Source organism: Bombina bombina, chromosome 3 (genome assembly GCF_027579735.1).
Source record: "Bombina bombina isolate aBomBom1 chromosome 3, aBomBom1.pri, whole genome shotgun sequence".
NCBI lineage: Eukaryota > Metazoa > Chordata > Amphibia > Anura > Bombinatoridae > Bombina > Bombina bombina.
In genome coordinates, this window is record NC_069501.1 from 1,107,743,955 (window position 1) to 1,107,761,247 (window position 17,293).

At 36.9% G+C, this 17,293-nt stretch overlaps 1 protein-coding gene across 4 annotated transcripts in view; it reads right to left on the bottom strand.

Annotated features, from left to right (window-relative positions):
• Positions 1–17,293, bottom strand: part of FRY (FRY microtubule binding protein) — a 549,698-nt gene that overhangs the window by 132,712 nt on the left and 399,693 nt on the right. For all 4 annotated transcript variants that reach the window (XM_053708466.1, XM_053708462.1, XM_053708463.1 and 1 more), the window contains exons 34-38: positions 12,908–13,076; positions 11,235–11,325; positions 9,239–9,321; positions 7,912–8,062; positions 3,056–3,159 (exon numbers count right to left, since the gene is read on the bottom strand). In XM_053708466.1, the coding sequence (XP_053564441.1) occupies positions 3,056–3,159; positions 7,912–8,062; positions 9,239–9,321; positions 11,235–11,325; positions 12,908–13,076 (598 nt within the window). The remainder of the gene's footprint in view (positions 1–3,055; positions 3,160–7,911; positions 8,063–9,238; positions 9,322–11,234; positions 11,326–12,907; positions 13,077–17,293) is intronic.

Genomic DNA, 17,293 nt, shown 5'->3' on the forward strand with positions numbered 1-17,293 from the left:
GATTAAGTCAATTAGGGAAATGTATGCAGCAGGGTGAGCCTTTAGAATCATCAGGTTGCATTTCAAGTTCTGAGAATTAGAAAATGCTCAATTTTCAGAGCTAAATTACACAAAAAAGGGGGGGGGGAATAACGTAAATATAAAGTCGTTTGATTATGCATAACTAAACATTTTATATAAAAATCACAAGATTTTACTGTCCCTTTAAAACTAAGCATAAGCACACAATCTTGTAATGCCAATGAGTCACCATTTTTAAAATGATGTGCAGATCATGTGGTCAATAAGCAGGAAGTACAACTGGGCCTTAACGATCTGATTTCTCAATGGCTGATAAGCAGACTATGGAGTGTAAGGCTTCACGTCGGCCACGTATAGGAATTGTTACAGTACTTACAGATACTTCCTCCAAAAAACTCAGCCATTAAAGTGAACATTGGGAACACAGCCCTCAACAACAAATCATTACTAAAAGCCTAATTAATAGGATACTATTTGTAATGCATTTCTATATTTTCACAGGATTACTGTTTTAACAATTTTTTCTAGTATGTAAATGTTATAATGTTTCATAAATTATTTATTATTCATTTACAATTGTTATTTAGTAGAAGAGTAGGTCTCTCACACTTCATTTCTGTCTGTTTTAATTTTAGAATTTTAGGTAGATGCTGTATTTATGTCAATTATTAGAGACATTAAACCCAAAATTAAATGCCCGTTATCTAAAAATAATCTTAAAAATAAGGGCACTTTCATTCATTAAACTTTACAAAAACGCTAATTTTTAAAAATACCTTTGCGTTATGGTAAACATAATGCCGATCCTCCGCCCGCACCTGCTGCTTTCATTAGCATATCGATGATGATCTGCTTCCTCCAATCATTGCGTGCTTCATGAGCTGGACGCCAAAGGGGGCACACAACAATTGGAGGAAGCTGGATTCGTCATCGATCTGCTAAAAAAAGCTGGAGCTGCAGGTGGAAGATCGGCATTGTGTTTACCATAACGCAAAGGTAAATATTTTTAAAATAAAGCGTCTTTGTAAAGTTTAATGAATGAAAGTGCCCCTGTTTTTAAGATTATTTTTAGATACCGGCACTTATTCATTAAACTTTACAATCACTTTAACTTAGAACTTACCTTAATTGCTAATTATGGCTGTTTACCTCTAAAAATTAGTGGTTTCCCACTCCCTTGGAGAAGCTGAAGTGCATTCTGCATATATAAAGTTTGCTTTAGTCCTGACCCAGCAACATGCTACTTGGTGATTGGTTAGCTCAATTTACATTGTTTCCTTGGTATCCTTTGTTGAAAAGCAGGTAGGTAGGTTCAGGACCGTGCATGTGTTTGGACCACTATATGGCAGCAGTTTTGCTAGAATACTTTTAACAATGTTATACTTTTGCAAGAGCACTAGGTGGCAGGCACTGTTTGCTGTCATATAGTGATACAAACATGTCCACGCTTCCAAGCTAAGTATTCTCTTCAACAGAAAATACCATGGGAAACAAGCAAAGTATATATATATTATTAATTGTATGCTCTACCTAAATTAGAAAAGCAAATGTTTGGGTTTCATGTCTCTATAATTTGGCACCAAAAACAACATAATGATTTCATTGTCCCTTTGATATTATTACATATATACAAAAAGAGGAGCACTCTAGCAGGAATGAACAGCAGCTGTTATTTGTTTTATGTCAAGTTACCTCCTGGGAGCAGCCTCTTTTAACCCAGTTGTGCTTATCACAGAGGAGAACTTTTCCAAAGTATATCTGACTGATCCCACCTCAGTCCAGCCCCAAAATACCAGGCAATCCTTCTCTGAACAAGAAACATGGCACACCCAGACTATCGTTTTGGCCTTCTTTGGGCCTCGTCAGTGAGGAGCAGTCATTTTCCTCTAAGCACATTAGGCAAGGTGTCCACGTCTTGTTTCCCCATCACCCTTAGGAAGACTTAGCCACAGTTATATAGCAAATACATACAGAAAGAGAAGTACTCTACAAGGAATGAACAACAGCTCAGTAGCTTGTTCTATGGTGAGCTGCCATCATTTTTGGAATATATTTCTATTAGCAAAAACACTTCTAGTTATTACTGTTTTGGTGCCATATGCACATATGCTACGTGCGATGAGAGTATTGGGATTCAAACACAATGACTGCTCAGAAAGATGGCGGTGGTGTCCATCGCGTTTGTGAAGATTTAATTTGTGTCATATACGTCACCCCTGAGTCTCGGAGAATGTGCAGTATTTGAATGCTGGCGCATGGACTTTAATGATGTAATAACAGTAATAACTTTTGCTAGAAGCTATTTTGTTAATGGAAGTATAATACGTTTGACCTTTCTGTCCTTTAAAGGGACATAAAACAGTATGAACTAACATAAGTTTCTAAATATATAATGCAGCCAAAGCTTACCTGAAAAATGGTTTATTTTTTAACCCTCATTAACCCATTTAATTCAGGCATATTTTTGTTTGCAGCAAGCTCCCCCCTGGACATTTCCATATATGGCAGGTGCTATACAGGCCATAGATATGGTAGAAAGCACTTGTGCACATGCACGGTAGGGGGCACAGTCACATGACACCTGACTAAAGCAGTGCACAGTATAAAGCTGAAGCTTTCACAAAGCATGTGACATTATCTCCAGGCATGGAAACAAGCAAGCCTCTTGGCAACAAACAATAATATCTGATGTCCCTCCTTAACCCCCCCCCTTACTTGCATAGTTAATTATCCTCATGTGCACACTTTATTACATGATATATCAGGGTTTGGAGTAAGACACTGATAAGGGGGGTGGAACAAGCTGTACTTAGAAACAGTAAAATGTCAGTAATTTTGCAGATTTTTGGACATTTTTTTAAAATACCTATACGCTTTTTTTACACTTTTTTTTCACACAATGTTTTATCTCAGTTGACCCTTTTAGAATATGAACATAACTCAAAATGTTTTATGGCACTTTAAGGGGCATTGTCTATATTGTTGTACATTTGAAATAGACTATTACAATAAAATGCATTTTAAGGTTACTTGCCTAAGAACAGAGCATGGAGCAAAAGGGGCAAGTGAAGGGCCCAGTCTTCTCTGACACTGTGATCCACCACCATTTCTGCCATAAATATGACGGCAATATTGCACCTATAAAGAAAAAAAAAAACAACAATGATATATTTTAAATCCTTTCCTTAAAGGTACATCAGCCAAATACAAGTTCTATCTATTGGGTACTTGTAAAGCGCAAACTAATCACCCGTGATGGTCTCAAGGCGCTATGGGAGGGGGGGGAGATGGGGGCTAAGGGAAGACGATTCAGTCAAAGAGCCAGGTCTTGAGGTCCTTCCTAAAGTTTGTAAGGGAGGTGGATTGTCTGAGGTGCAACGGGAGGGAGTTCCATGATCTTGCTGCCATATAGGAGAAGGATTTTCCTCCAGCTGTTTTTTTTTTTTGATGCAGGGGATGACTGCGAGTGCTTGGTCGGCAGAGCGGAGTTGTCTGGAGGGGGTATAGAAATTGACACGGTGGTTGATGTATTCAGGACCGATATTGTTGAGGGCCTTGAATGCATGGGTTAGGAGCTTGAAGGTGATTCTCTTGTTGACAGGGAGCCAGTGTAGGTTGGGTTGGGTGCTTTGTTGAGAGTGGGCATGTGCATTTGTCTATTTCAGTAGCAAACGAATGCCAAATGTGCAAATCTTCACAAGAAGAAATCCGGCTCTGAAAATAGCTAAATGCCACTGGCAGCCTCCATATTCGCCATTCGTTTTCTACCAATATAGACAAATGCCCAAGTCTAGTTGAGGTCATCCAAAGACTGCTGTATTCAATTACTAAATATAGAAGGGGGGGATTATTATACATTCTATATACATATAATGTAGATGTAGCACACACACACACATACTGAAATAAATCTGCATACACTTTAGCAATAAGCAGATAACTATTAAATATTATTTAATTTAATCGTTGATAATAAATAGCTTGCTTTGTCAATATTATTAATATTATTGATAATAATCTCAACTTAAAGGGACTTGAAGATATCAGTGTAATAAATAAAATAATGATAAATCACAATTCAATATAAAACATTAAAACGTAATAAAAATAAAATAAAAAGTGAACTTTGTGAATTTAGTGAAAATATTTATGTGTAAATGGATACACTGTCCCAGATTGCTCCCCGAGTTCTTATGTTTCCAACGAAACACCTCCGAAAAAACAAACAGAGCGAGACGACAGTAGTATAAACCTATTAGGAGAACCAACTGCAAAATTCAGTTTTTCATTACTCACGTGGTTCTGAACTTATACCAAGCTCTATCGTATTGGGCCAATGTTATGTTAGGCGCACAACCAGCCACACCCTCCAGTGTATCTTCAGATATATTTATTTTGTTAAAATAACACCAATTGCCTTACAAACAAATTAAAGGGACATGAAACCCATTCCCCCCTCCCCCATGATTCAGATAAAGCATGTAATTTTAAACAACTTTCTAATTCACTTCTATTAGCTAATACGTAGGTAGGCTCAGAAGCGGCTGATTGGTGGATATATACCTTATTTTATTGGCTCACTTGATGTGTTTAGCAAGCTCACAGTAGTTCAGGGCTGCTTCTCCAATAAAGGATTAAAAGAGAATGAAGCAAATTAGATAATAGAAGTAAATTGGAAAGTTGTTTAAAATCGTATTCTCTATCTTAATTGTTAAAGAAAATGTTTGGGTTTCATGTCCCCTTTATTTGTGATTATACTGTCCCTTTAATGCACCAGTAGAAGCAAAAATCTAAAATGTCTGGGCAGATTATGTCCTTAGAGCATTTAACACAAGAAGTTACAATTATAGAAAGGGATATGCAATTGCAAGGACAATATGAATAGCCCGAGCAAGGCAGGAATAAAAAGAACCAAGGAGGGAACAAATAGAATAAGAAGCTGGTTAATCAGAATCTGAAATGTATTAATGGGGCTACCAGGGGCTTGAGCCCCAATGTTATTAGAGTTTTTCTTGGATGCAATAAACGGACATTAGACAAGTTTTTTATTTATGTTATTTCAGTGAACCAGACAGTAACTGATCACTGGTTATACACCTCTTTTGCATGTGTTTGTAGACTGGATTGTGGGATGATATAATCTACAATTGACAGAATATCGGATTATAGAAAACGTATATAAAGTGCAGTGACTGAGTATTGTTACGGCTATAGCTCCACGTCCTTTTGCAACACTTGTTGGTCCACCACGCGGCAAAGGAGATGCCCCAGCAAAATCCCTGTGTAGAATGTAATTTGTTTATAGAGGAGACTTTATGTCTGTCTGTTTTTTTTCAACCTTAAAGCAAGTTTTCAACACGAGTGAAAGCAATGCGAAAAATGTCAGCACTGATAACCACACCTTGGAAACGGTTTACACAAACAAGAAGTCTGCACGCACCCTGAGATTAGTAAAGAAAGCACGGCTAGGAGGATGTTAATAACAGACATTTTATCTGTAAAATTGCTGCTGGTTGTACACTTGAACTTGAATTAATGCTAACATTTTTTTTCAGTATCAGGTATGATCATAAAAGGACATTAAAGACCTCTTGTCTAGTGTAAAAAAAACCTTGTCACGCACTCCATGCAAATGCTGCAAATCAAATAACCGGCTTAAGCATTTTGCAGCATTTTTTAAACCCAAGTTACAGATTTTACATAAAATCTAAATGTGCTTAAAGGGATATGGAATCCAACAAATTTCTTTTGTGATTCAGACAGAGCAAACAAGCAAAAAAAAAACCTGTTTCCAATTTACTCCAATTTTTAATTTACTTTGTTCCAATGTTATTCTTTGGTGAAGATATACGTAGGTAGGTGTCTGGACAGGAAATAGTGCAAAAACTGCTGCCATATAGTGATCCAGGCACATGCACGCTCCTGAGCTTACATCCCTGCTTTTCCAAAAAAAGATATCAAGAAAATGAAGAAATAGAAGTAAATAGGTTATTTAAAATTGCATGCTGTATCTGAATCGTGAAAGGACATTTTGGGGTTTTAAGTCCCTTTAATGTCTTTTTAAGACCCAATTGCAGCTTAGAAGATACCTTACCTTGTTTAACCTTTACCAAAGAAGGCCATGTTTTGGTGTTTATGTTTATGCTTAAATGTAATACTAATGGGAATGCCAGTTATAGCATTATAAAGGGAAACATTGATATTAAACAAACAAAAATCCTTGTTCTATGCATGCATAGTAAATCTCAGCAATTAAAGGGGCATGAAACCCAAAGGTTTTCATTTATGATTCAGATAAAGCATAAAATTGGAACCCCTTCAGTTCCCAGGAATTTCAGAGAACTATTCAGAAATAGCAGACATGCATGGCTTTGCTATTGCTTTTTAGTAATTAGAAGGTTGTGGATTGCAGCTGCACACCACACTTCTGAAAATCCCAGCAGTGAAGGGGTTAATTAGTTAACTGGTTAGGATAATAGTACTGTAATGTAAAGAGTACCCCCCCCCCCCACCTAACACTTCCTACTTCCCTTCCAAACAGCTCTCCCCCCCCACACACACACATCTCACCACTATCTTAGGTACTGGCAGACAGTCTGCTAGTATGCAGTTAGGAGCTTTTTCCTTCTTCTTATTTTTCCTGCAGTGTAGGGATCCCTCCTCAGCCCTCCCACCTCCCTGGTCGCTCCCAAGCAGCTCTCAAACCCTCCCCCCTCCCAGTAGTAACAGCCATCTTAGGTACTGGCAGACAGTCTGCTAGTATGCAATTAGGAGCTTTTTCCTTCTTATTTTTTTCCTGCAGTGTAGGGATCCCTCCTCAGCCCTCCCACCTCCCTGATCTCTCCCAAGCAGCTCTCTAACTCTCCCCCCTCCCAGTAGTAAAAGCCATCTTAGGTACTGGCAGCTGTCTGCCAGTACCAAGTTTAAAGTATTTATTAATATTTTTGCTGTAGTGTAGTGTTCCCCTTCACCCTCCCCACCTCCCCCTCCTTTGACCATTTTGTATTGACCCCCCTTGCTCTGATTTTCCATTTGCTGTAGTGTAATATCCTAATCCTTCCCTCTCCCATCCAAACTTTGTTTCCATTGTGTAGGGTCTTGCCGCTTCCTCCCCTCCCTCCGTCCTCCGCCGCTGGGCCTCCCACCAACCTCCCACACCTCCCAACAGAGATTGTTACAGACAGTGACACAGACAGATGCTGTAATCCCACAGACAGCAAAGTCTCGGTTGTCACTTGACAACCGAGACTACTTGGGCCTCCAGCATTATGGACGTAGAGCTACCTTATGCTGCACGATGGGCTATGTACCCCTTGACGTAGATCTATACTTCTGAATTTACTTCTACTTTCTAATTTGCTTTGTTTGCTTGGCATTCTTTTTTTGAAAACCACACCTAGGTAGGCTCAAAAGCAACAATGCACCAAAGGGAGCTAACTAAGCTGATTGCTGGTTCCACATATATGCCTCTTTTTATTGGCTCGTCTGTTGGGCTCAGCTAGCCAGCAGTGCATTGCTGCTCCTTTAACAAAAGATACCAAAAGAATAAAGTAAAATTTGATAACAGAAGTAAATTTGAAAGTTGTTTAAAATTACATGATCTATGAGAATCATGAAATATTTTAAGGAGCTTTATGTCCCTTTAAGTATTGCACTGCAAAAAATATGCATACAAAATCAAAGTTTCAAAAGTTTGAAAATAGAAATTAATTGTTCAAAACTACTCTATTTCAACCATGAAATTAAAAATTTTCCTTTTTTATCCTATTAAACATTTCATGTAAAATTTAATTTTCAGTCTAATGTCCCTTTAATTCCAATATTGAGGTCAAAACCATAACTGTGAGTCTCTACACCAAAATGACAACACTGAATGAAAACTCTAGTTACCTATGAAGAGGCCCACGTGGTGTAATGGTTTCTGGGAGATAGTCAACAAGTGGTGCCCAACATCCTCCATTGCAAGGCATTGGCAGGGGCTGAGGCTGATTAGTTTCCACAATATTCAGCAACCAACTGATGTAAGGAGAGACCGGGTCATCTAGAATAAATAATGAGAAAAAGAATTCAATACAGTGTTTGCAATAGAAAGTGTCACATTTTTGGCACAGTAAACAGACATTAAATAATTGTTACTTGTTTGCACATCTGGCCTGTAGTGTTTGTATTCCTCTTCAATTACTACAAATTTGTTTATGCGTAAGCTCTTGAAACTAACGTTCAGTAACTTGTCCCCTCAGGACTGGCTCTTGTTTGCTTAGAAACCAGAAGCAAGAAAATGTGCGTGCAACTGAAAGTTGTTTTACTGACACACATAAAATATTGCATACGAATGTTTGGATTTCATTGTCAGTGAAGGGTTTAATCCTGCTTATACTTTTCTTATTTCCTTTGCATTGAGTGAAATTATTAAATAAAGACTAGACTGAAAAAACCCCTCATATTTTGGACTATTTGAATATCCTATTTTTTAAATTCTTAAAAAGTAAAGCAACCTCACCAGGTACTAGGCAATAAAGTTAAATAAGTGCAGAATGAATGGCTTGGGTGTGTTACACTGTGCAAAAAAACCCCCTCTTAATTCTTTATAATTAAAGAAAACAGATGTGCATTAAGCAAAGAAAAGTATTTAATCTCATACAAGATTTGCTCATTGGGTAATTTGGTTTGGCCAAATTTTCACATCATTATTCATTTGTTATCCCTTATTTTTAAAGAGGGATGTCATCAGGACAACAAAGGAGAAGCTGGGCAGGAACATAAAGTTAAATAGTAGTAGCAATTGCTACTGCTACAAGCCAGCATCAGCTCAATAATTAAAAAACAAACTTTTTTTGAGGATTGGTCAAGAATAAAAGTGAAGTTTAAATACTTATTGGTTGACATTTTAAAACCACCGTTATAGTGTAAATCTATCTGAAAACTTTCTGCCTGCAAAAAACATTCCCCCGAGTTAAGAGTGATGGTTTTAACCACAAGAATGAAGAAACAATATTTTTTTTGTTTAAGGAACCATGCGTTTGTGTATTGGAAAAAAATGCAAAAAAATAAAGCAAAATTAGTATGGTTTTTTTTCATTTGTCAAACTTCATGTCTAGAAAAGATTGTAGATTTCATTTTGTTTTCCATCCTAGTGTCTTTTTTTTTTCATACACAGACACAACTGTCACCTATCTACTGAACAAACATAAAAAGTGAACCTTTAGTAAGTACTTACTTTTATCGTCATCATATGACCCTCCAGAGCTGTTACTGTATCTGGACTCTAGCCGTGTGTGAGCTCTGATTACATTACTAAACCTTAAAATAAAATAAAAAATACATGGTGACCTATATTGTCATTGTTTTGACAAAGTAACAATGTATACATTTTTGTTTATTAAACAGAAATCCTATTTTAGGTTTATGATGAAATAATCATTTGTAAGAAATTCACTGAACAAAAAAAGATTTATTTAAGATGGAAAAAACTTGCAAACAAAGTCGTCTTATCAATTGTTGCATCAGTGCTGCAAGACTTCATATATCACTGAGAGCACAATGCTGGTGTATAGAAGCTTTAACAGTAATACAAAAATTATAACTAATTTATGTGTAATATGCCATCATATTTCATAAAGTTATAAATGGTGTGACAGGGAGCTACAAAGAATGAAAACAAAGATAAAAAAAATGGCATTGCGGGCTTACAGGACACTTCTCACTACAGAGCTTACAATCCAATTTATAGGTAACCTCTGATTCACTTTCAATTTTTTATAACAACCAATGTAATAATTAAATACACTACAGACATAAAATACGCCTGAACAATATTACAAGTTGTATCTAATGCAATAAATTACAAAATGCTGAATATGTTGCAGTATGCGCAAGTAGTTGCCACTCAATGGCCAAGTACTGGTTCTGAAATGTATTGCAGCTACCCAGCAGGATATTAGCTGTTTGACTGCTTTTGGGGGTTAAACACATGGTAGAATAATACAATTCTGTAACATATTGTTTGTGATTCAGACCAAACACACAATTTTAAAAAAGTTTCCAATTTACATATGTTATCAAATTAGAAAGAGAGATGCTGGGTTTCATGTCCCTTTAAGGATCATTATACCCCAAAAATAAGACATTTCAAACATAGTTTAATATACCATATACTAGTCCTAAAGCCCGTTCACACGGGCCATTTTTTGCAGTACAGTGGTCCCACCCCTTGCGTTCTCTCACTCTCTTTTGCTTTCTCTCTCTCCCCCTCTCTTTTGCGCTCTCTCTCTCTCCCCCCTCTCTTTTGCGCTCTCTCTCTCCCCCCTCTCTTTTGCGCTCTCTCTCTCCCCCCTCTCTTTTGCACTCTCTATCTCCCCCCCTCTTTTGCGCTCTCTCTCTTCCCTCTCTCTCCATCTCCCCTCTCTCTCTCTCTCCCCCCCCTCTTTTGCGCTCTCTCTCTTCCCTCTCTCTCCATCTCCCCTCTCTCTCTCTCTCCCCTCTCTCTCTCTCCCCCCCCCCTCTCTCTCTCTCCCCTCTCTCTCTCTCTCTCTCTCTCTCTCCCCTCTCTCTCTCGCTCCCCTTTCTCTCTCCCCTCTCTCTCTCGCTCCCCTTTCTCTCTCCCCTCTCTCTTTCTCTCTCCCTCTCTCTTTCTCTCTCCCCTCTCTTTCTCTCTCCCTCTCTCTCTCTCTCTCTCTCCCTCTCCCTATCTCCCCTCTCTCTCTCTATCTCCCCTCTCTCTCTCCCCCTCCCTCTCAACCTCTCTCTCTCTCCCCCCCCCCCCCCCTCTCTCCTCTCTCTATCCCCCCCCCTCTGTCTCTCTCTCTTCCCTCTCACTAGTGCCCATCCATATCATTAAGGACTACAGGTGTTTACAAGGTTTTCAGAGCTCTGCATCTGTGTAGGAGTTTTATGCTTTATCAGTCGCAAACAAATTAATCTGCACACATACCAATAGGTATATATATATATATGTTGTACATTTAGGTATTTTGCAATAAGTGCAAAAATGTGCACAGGCTAAGCTAAAATGTTAAGAATTACATACTCGCTCATCTCAATAAATCATAAAGTAACCCAGCTGAAGAAATAGGAGTATAGCTCTACAAATTCAAACCTGTATGTTGATAAAGACATATCCCTGAAATATAACCCACTTGAAATTAATAAACATTCTGACATATGGTGAGCAAGTCTACATATTATGCAGAATACATAGAGATTTATTCACTGACCTTTCTTCTGTGTCTTTAACAATTCTGCTCTCTTCAATGTCAGGAAAACCATCCTGACCAGCTACGACAGTATTACTGCTTGATGTTGTTCCTAGATTAAAGACAAAATTAAAATGGTCTTACTACTAGCTACTCATTTGTACATGTTGTGATCATTTACAAACACTACAATAAATTGTATTTATATCGTATAGTTCCTGCATTATTTTATTTCTACTATATGCCCCTAAAATGATATTCACCCTTTACTGACCAGTATTCTAGGTGAACGACTGCCATCTTATCCCCTGAAGAAAAACTGCTTTATTTTCTATGTAATACATACGAGGAACCATTGAGTTACTACTTTAAAGTAATTATTATTATTTATCAATATATAAAGTGCCACAAAATTCTGTAGCGCTGGGTGTATGAGTAGAGCTAAACAATGACAAATACATTACTACTATAGACCTTACGATCTATACATTGAAATGAAACAATTTGATGATATAGGGATTATTTCTATACAAATCTATGTTTACAAACTGAAAGCTAAAAAAAAAAACCTTCAAAAGGAAATCTAACAAAATTAGAAGTGCTAATCAGATACTATATAATTTTTTGAGTTCAAAAATCCTTTTTTTTTTTTAAATAAGTAAATCATTTTTCAGGGTAAAAATGTAAAATGATTATTTTAGCATAAATAACATATGGAATATAGAAAGTCTCATGGTTAAAGGGACACTAAACCCAAAAAAATTCTCTCATGATTCAAGTAGAGAATACAGTTTTAAACAACATTCCAATTTACTCGTATTATCTAATTTGCTTCATTCCTTAGATATACTTTGCTGAAGAAATAGCAATTCACATGTGTGAGCCAATCACACGAGGCATCCATATGAAGCAACCAATCAGCAGCCACTGAGCCTATCTAGATATGCTTTTCAGCAAAGTATATCAAGAGAATTAAGCAAATTAGATAATAGAAGTAAATTAGAAAGTTGTTTATAATTGTATTCTCTTTCTAAATCATGAAAGAAAAAAAAAAAATTGGGGTTTCATGTCCCTTTAATGTAAAGTAAAAATATTAAACAAAGAAAACCAATTAAATATTCTGAGTGAAACTAAAAATATCAAATCATAATGGATCATTACTGATATTTCTATAAAAATATTTTCTTTTATAACATAAGTATGCGCAAGGTCAAGTAAATCGTGTAAATCCCAATATGTTGTTGGGTGTGTTTGTAGAACTGTATATATTGATGAAATAACAAAAGATAAATATTTAGCAATTCACATGCCAGCAATATCCTTTAGAAAAAAACAACCCAAAAACAGTGTATATCAATAGCATAAATATTAACTCCCACACATTTAACCCAATGTAAGGATTTTCCTTTAATATTGTCATTTTAAAGTTATATGGTTAAAAAAAATGAAATATCCAAATAATAAAATATTGACATAATTGATACCCGCCAGAATATTCTCAGACAATACTATTAACCAGATCTAACTACACTATCACACTCTTCAAGGAAAATAAATAAATATATATAGATATATTATGGTATTTGATTAATTCTCTTTTCTCTATCTCACATAGTTGAAAGCTAAAAGAACATGAAAAACCAAGAGACTGTAGGGAACGGAACATTATAGATCAAAATGTTTTCATTTAATACCAGACGGAGCAGCAGAGGCCTTGTTGCTCGCAGCAAAGCGATAGAAGGGAGGGTTATCACAGTGCTGCACTATGGGGTTCACCGGATCAGTCTGCTGTAGCTCAAAGAGAAGTTCTTCCATTGTCTGTATAGTGTTATTGCGGCACAAGTATATTGCAACTTTTTTGATCTGCCAAAGAAGAAATGAAATCAATTCAGATAAAAGATCTTTCTTGTAAGCTTTTAAAAAAACTGCATATGGTTTTTATTGATTTCAACTTTCAAAATATTCTTGTGTACTCATGAACACATTCAATGCTCTTAGAGTTTTCTCCTGAAACGTTGAAGGGATTAAATGCATTCTATTTTCAGAAATGATATATCATATAGTTGACGTGAAATCTTGAAGCATAATGTGCCAGGCAAAGATTGACCATTATTTGTCTTAGTGTGTTGTAGACTAAGAGAAAAGGAGAAAGGTGAGGCAAAATAGCCAACCATTGAATTTTATATTTAAGTAATTTACCCTGGTCTGTTTTCTAGGAAACAAATTTAGCCCATAAAAAGCACTGTAGACTGTACAGCCTGTGATTGGTTATTTATGCCACACACCTGAACTGTTATACACCTGAATGACCCAAGGTTATTAGTTGGTGCCTTTTATTAGGAATTCAAAATCAGTATTACAAATACAAAGCTCATAAAAATATAACTTTGTTTTTTAAATTTTACTTTTAAATGTAAGTTTTTGCATCATCTGTGTCCATGAAGCAGTCGTCATTTATGTTAAGAATACTTATGAATAATTAGTGTATGTAAATGAAATCAAATAAAACACAAAAACACCTGTTTGGCATATTGAAGTCCAACCCCTTTTTCTGTTCGGGCCTAGGAGAATATAGCCAATCAGGGGTCATATTACCCAAGAAGTTATACAACATGGTTAAAGCAGTTGCCAATAAGTAATTAAAGAAACTCTACCGCACGTGTCATCAAATTCTCACTAGAATTATTATAGCGCTGCTGTAGTGCTTCACTTTCCTCTTACACAGCAACAAGCAGTTTACAAAACACAGAGTGTGCACACCTAATCTTTATAACAGCTCTGGTATTAATTCAAACATATAGACCAGCTGTATTGTAGAATCTCCCTTCAGCCAAGATATTAGATGAAGATCTATAGGTTCTTAGGGGTATCCTTAAAGGGACAGCCAACACTAGAATTTGTGTTGGAATTAAGGTAGGAAAAATCTGATTGGCTGATTGAATCAGCCAATCAGATTCAAGTTCAATCCGATTGGCTGATCCAATCAGCCAATCAGATTGAGCTTGCATTCTATTGGCTGATCGGAACAGCCAATAGAATGCGAGCTCAATCTGATTGGCTGATTCAATCAGCCAATCAGATTTTTCCTACCTTAATTCCGATTGGCTGATAGAATCCTATCAGCCAATCGGAATTCGAGGGACGCCATCTTGGATGACGTAATTTAAAGGAACTGTCATTCGTCGTATAGTCGTCGGTGAAGAAGGATGTTCCGCGCCGGAGGTCTTGAAGATGGAGCCGCTCCTCGTCGGATGGATGAAGATAGAAGATGCCGCTTGGATGAATATGTCTGCTGGTCCGGATGTCCTCTTCTGCCCGGATAGGATGAAGACTTCTGCCGGTCTGGATGTCCTCTTCTGCCCCATCGGATGAAGACGACTCAAGGTAGGGAGATCTTCAGGGGGGTTGTGTTAGCTTTATTTAAGGGGGGTTTGGGTTAGAGTAGGGGTATGTGGGTGGTGGGTTGTAATGTTGGGGGTGGTATTGTGTTTCTTTTTACAGGCAAAAGAGCTGATGACTTTGGGGCATGCCCCGCAAAAAGCCCTTTTAAGGGCTGGTAAAAGAGCTGGTTACTTTTTAATTTAGAATAGGGTAGGGACCTTTATTATTTGGGGGGGCTTTTTTATTTTATTAGGGGGCTTAGAGTAGGTGTAATTAGCCTAATATTCTTGTAATCTTTTTTTATTTTTTGTAATTTTGTGGGTTTTTTTTTTTTAAATTTAGTTTAGTTTATTTAATTGTATGTAATTGTAGGTAATTTATTTAATTAATTTATTGATAGTGTAGTGTTAGGTTTAATTGTAACTTAGGTTAGGATTTTATTTTACAGGTAACTTTGTAACTATTTTAACTAGGTAGATATTAAATAGTAAATAACTATTTAATAACTATTGTACCTAGTTAAAATAAATACAAAGTTGCCTGTAAAATAAATATAAATCCTAAAATAGCTACAATGTAACTATTAGTTATATTGTAGCTATATTAGGGTTTATTTTACAGGTAAGTATTTAGTTTTAAATAGGAATACTTTAGTTAATAAGATTTAATTTATTTTGTTAGATTAAAATTATATTTAATTTAGGGGGGTGTTAGGGTTAGGGTTAGACTTAGCTTTAGGGGGTTAATACATTTATTAGAGTAGCGGCGGGGTCCGGTCGGCAGATTAGGGGTTAATACTTGAATTTAGGTGGCGGCGATGTTAGGGAGGGCAGATTAGGGGTTAATACTATTTATTATAGTGTTTGTGAGGTGGGAGTGCGGAGGTTTAGGGGTTAATACATTTATTATAGTGGCGGCGAGGTCCGGTCGGCAGATTAGGGGTTAATAAGTCTAGGTAAGGTAGCGGCGACGTTGGGGGGGCAGATTAGGGGTTAATAAATATTATGTAGGTGTCGGCGATGTTAGGGGCAGCAGATTAGGGGTTCATAGGGATAATGTAGGTGGCGGCGGTGTGCGGTCAGCAGATTAGGGGTTAAAAATATTTATTATAGTGGCGGCGATGTGGGGAGACCTCAGTTTAGGGGTACATAGGTAGTTTATGGGGGTTAGTGTACTTTAGAGCACTGTAGTTAAGAGCTTTATAAACCGGCGTTAGACCAGAAAGCTCTTAACTACAGCCTTTCCATGGGCGGTAGGAGTTTTGTCGGTAGAGTTGTAACGCTCACTTCAGCCAAGACTCTAAATACCAGCGTTAGGAAGATCCCATTGAAAAGATAGGATACGCAATTGGCGTAAGGGGATCTGTGGTATGGAAAAGTCGCGGCTTGAAAGTGAGCGTTAGACTTTTACCTACACGACTCTAAATACCAGCGGGCAGCCAAAAGCAGCATTAGGACCCCTTAACGTTGCTTTTGACGGTTACCGCAGAACTCTAAATCTAGGCGCAAGAGATCAAAGCAAAATTGGTGATAAAAGTCAATTGGAAAGTTGTTAAATTACATGCCCTATCTGAATCATGAAAGTTTTTTTGGACTTGACTGTCCCTTTAAAAACTTCCCAACTAAGGGCCAGATTCCAAGTGGTGCGCTAATGATAGTGCAGGCCACGATAAGCAGTATTGCCAGACCGTGCTAACATTAGCATGCAACTTGATATTACAAGTCCATGGTAAATCCCATTAAAGGGACACTGAACCTAAATAGAGCATGCAATCTTAAGCAACTTTCTAATTTACTCCTATTATCAATTTTTATTCGTTCTCTTGCTATCTTTATTTGAAAATCATGAATGTAAATCTTAGCAGCCAGCCCATTTTAGGTTCAGCACCATGGATAACTCTTGCTTATTGGAGGAAGATATTTACCCACCAATAAGCAAGCATAACCCAGGTTCTCAACCAAAAATGGGCCAGCTGCTATGCATCACATTCCTGCTTTTAAAATAAAGATAGCAAGAGAACGAAGAAAAATTGATAATAGGAGTAAATTAGAAAGTTGCTTAAAATTGCATGCTCTATCTGAATCATGAAAGAAAAAGTGAGTTTAGTGTCCCTTTAAAGAGAGATGGGTTAGCCCGGCTATATTTTTCAATGGACGCGACTGCTCTAAATAGCGCTGGGATTACAAGTTGAAAGCTATAGTTTGAGCTCGAGCAAAAGCTAAAACTGTGCTAGAATATTTAGCGCAGCTTGAGACCTGAAGTGTAAAAAAAATGTTTTCACAAAAAACATCAAAAACACATTAAATAAATTATTACACTCATATATACACTTTTTTTTAATATTGATAAAAAGATATTAAAAAGGTTAAAAGGGATATTGTATATGGCAAAGTATTTGACTGGAAAGGTCTCTAATGTGTGTGTGTATGTGTATATATGTCTATTTATGTGCAGACATAAGTATTTACGTGTTTATAGGTGTAAATATGTATATGCACACATAGATACATATATATTTATATATATATATATATATATTGTGACCTGGGATCTTGGAAACACACAGTCCTTAAAGCTGGAAACACCACACAAGGTTGTAGCTTTATAAAATACAGTCTGTTTATTATCAGGTCTGGCAAAAAAACAGGCAAAATAAACATAAACAAAACAAAAGAGGCTTGCTCCACTGAGCACTTACT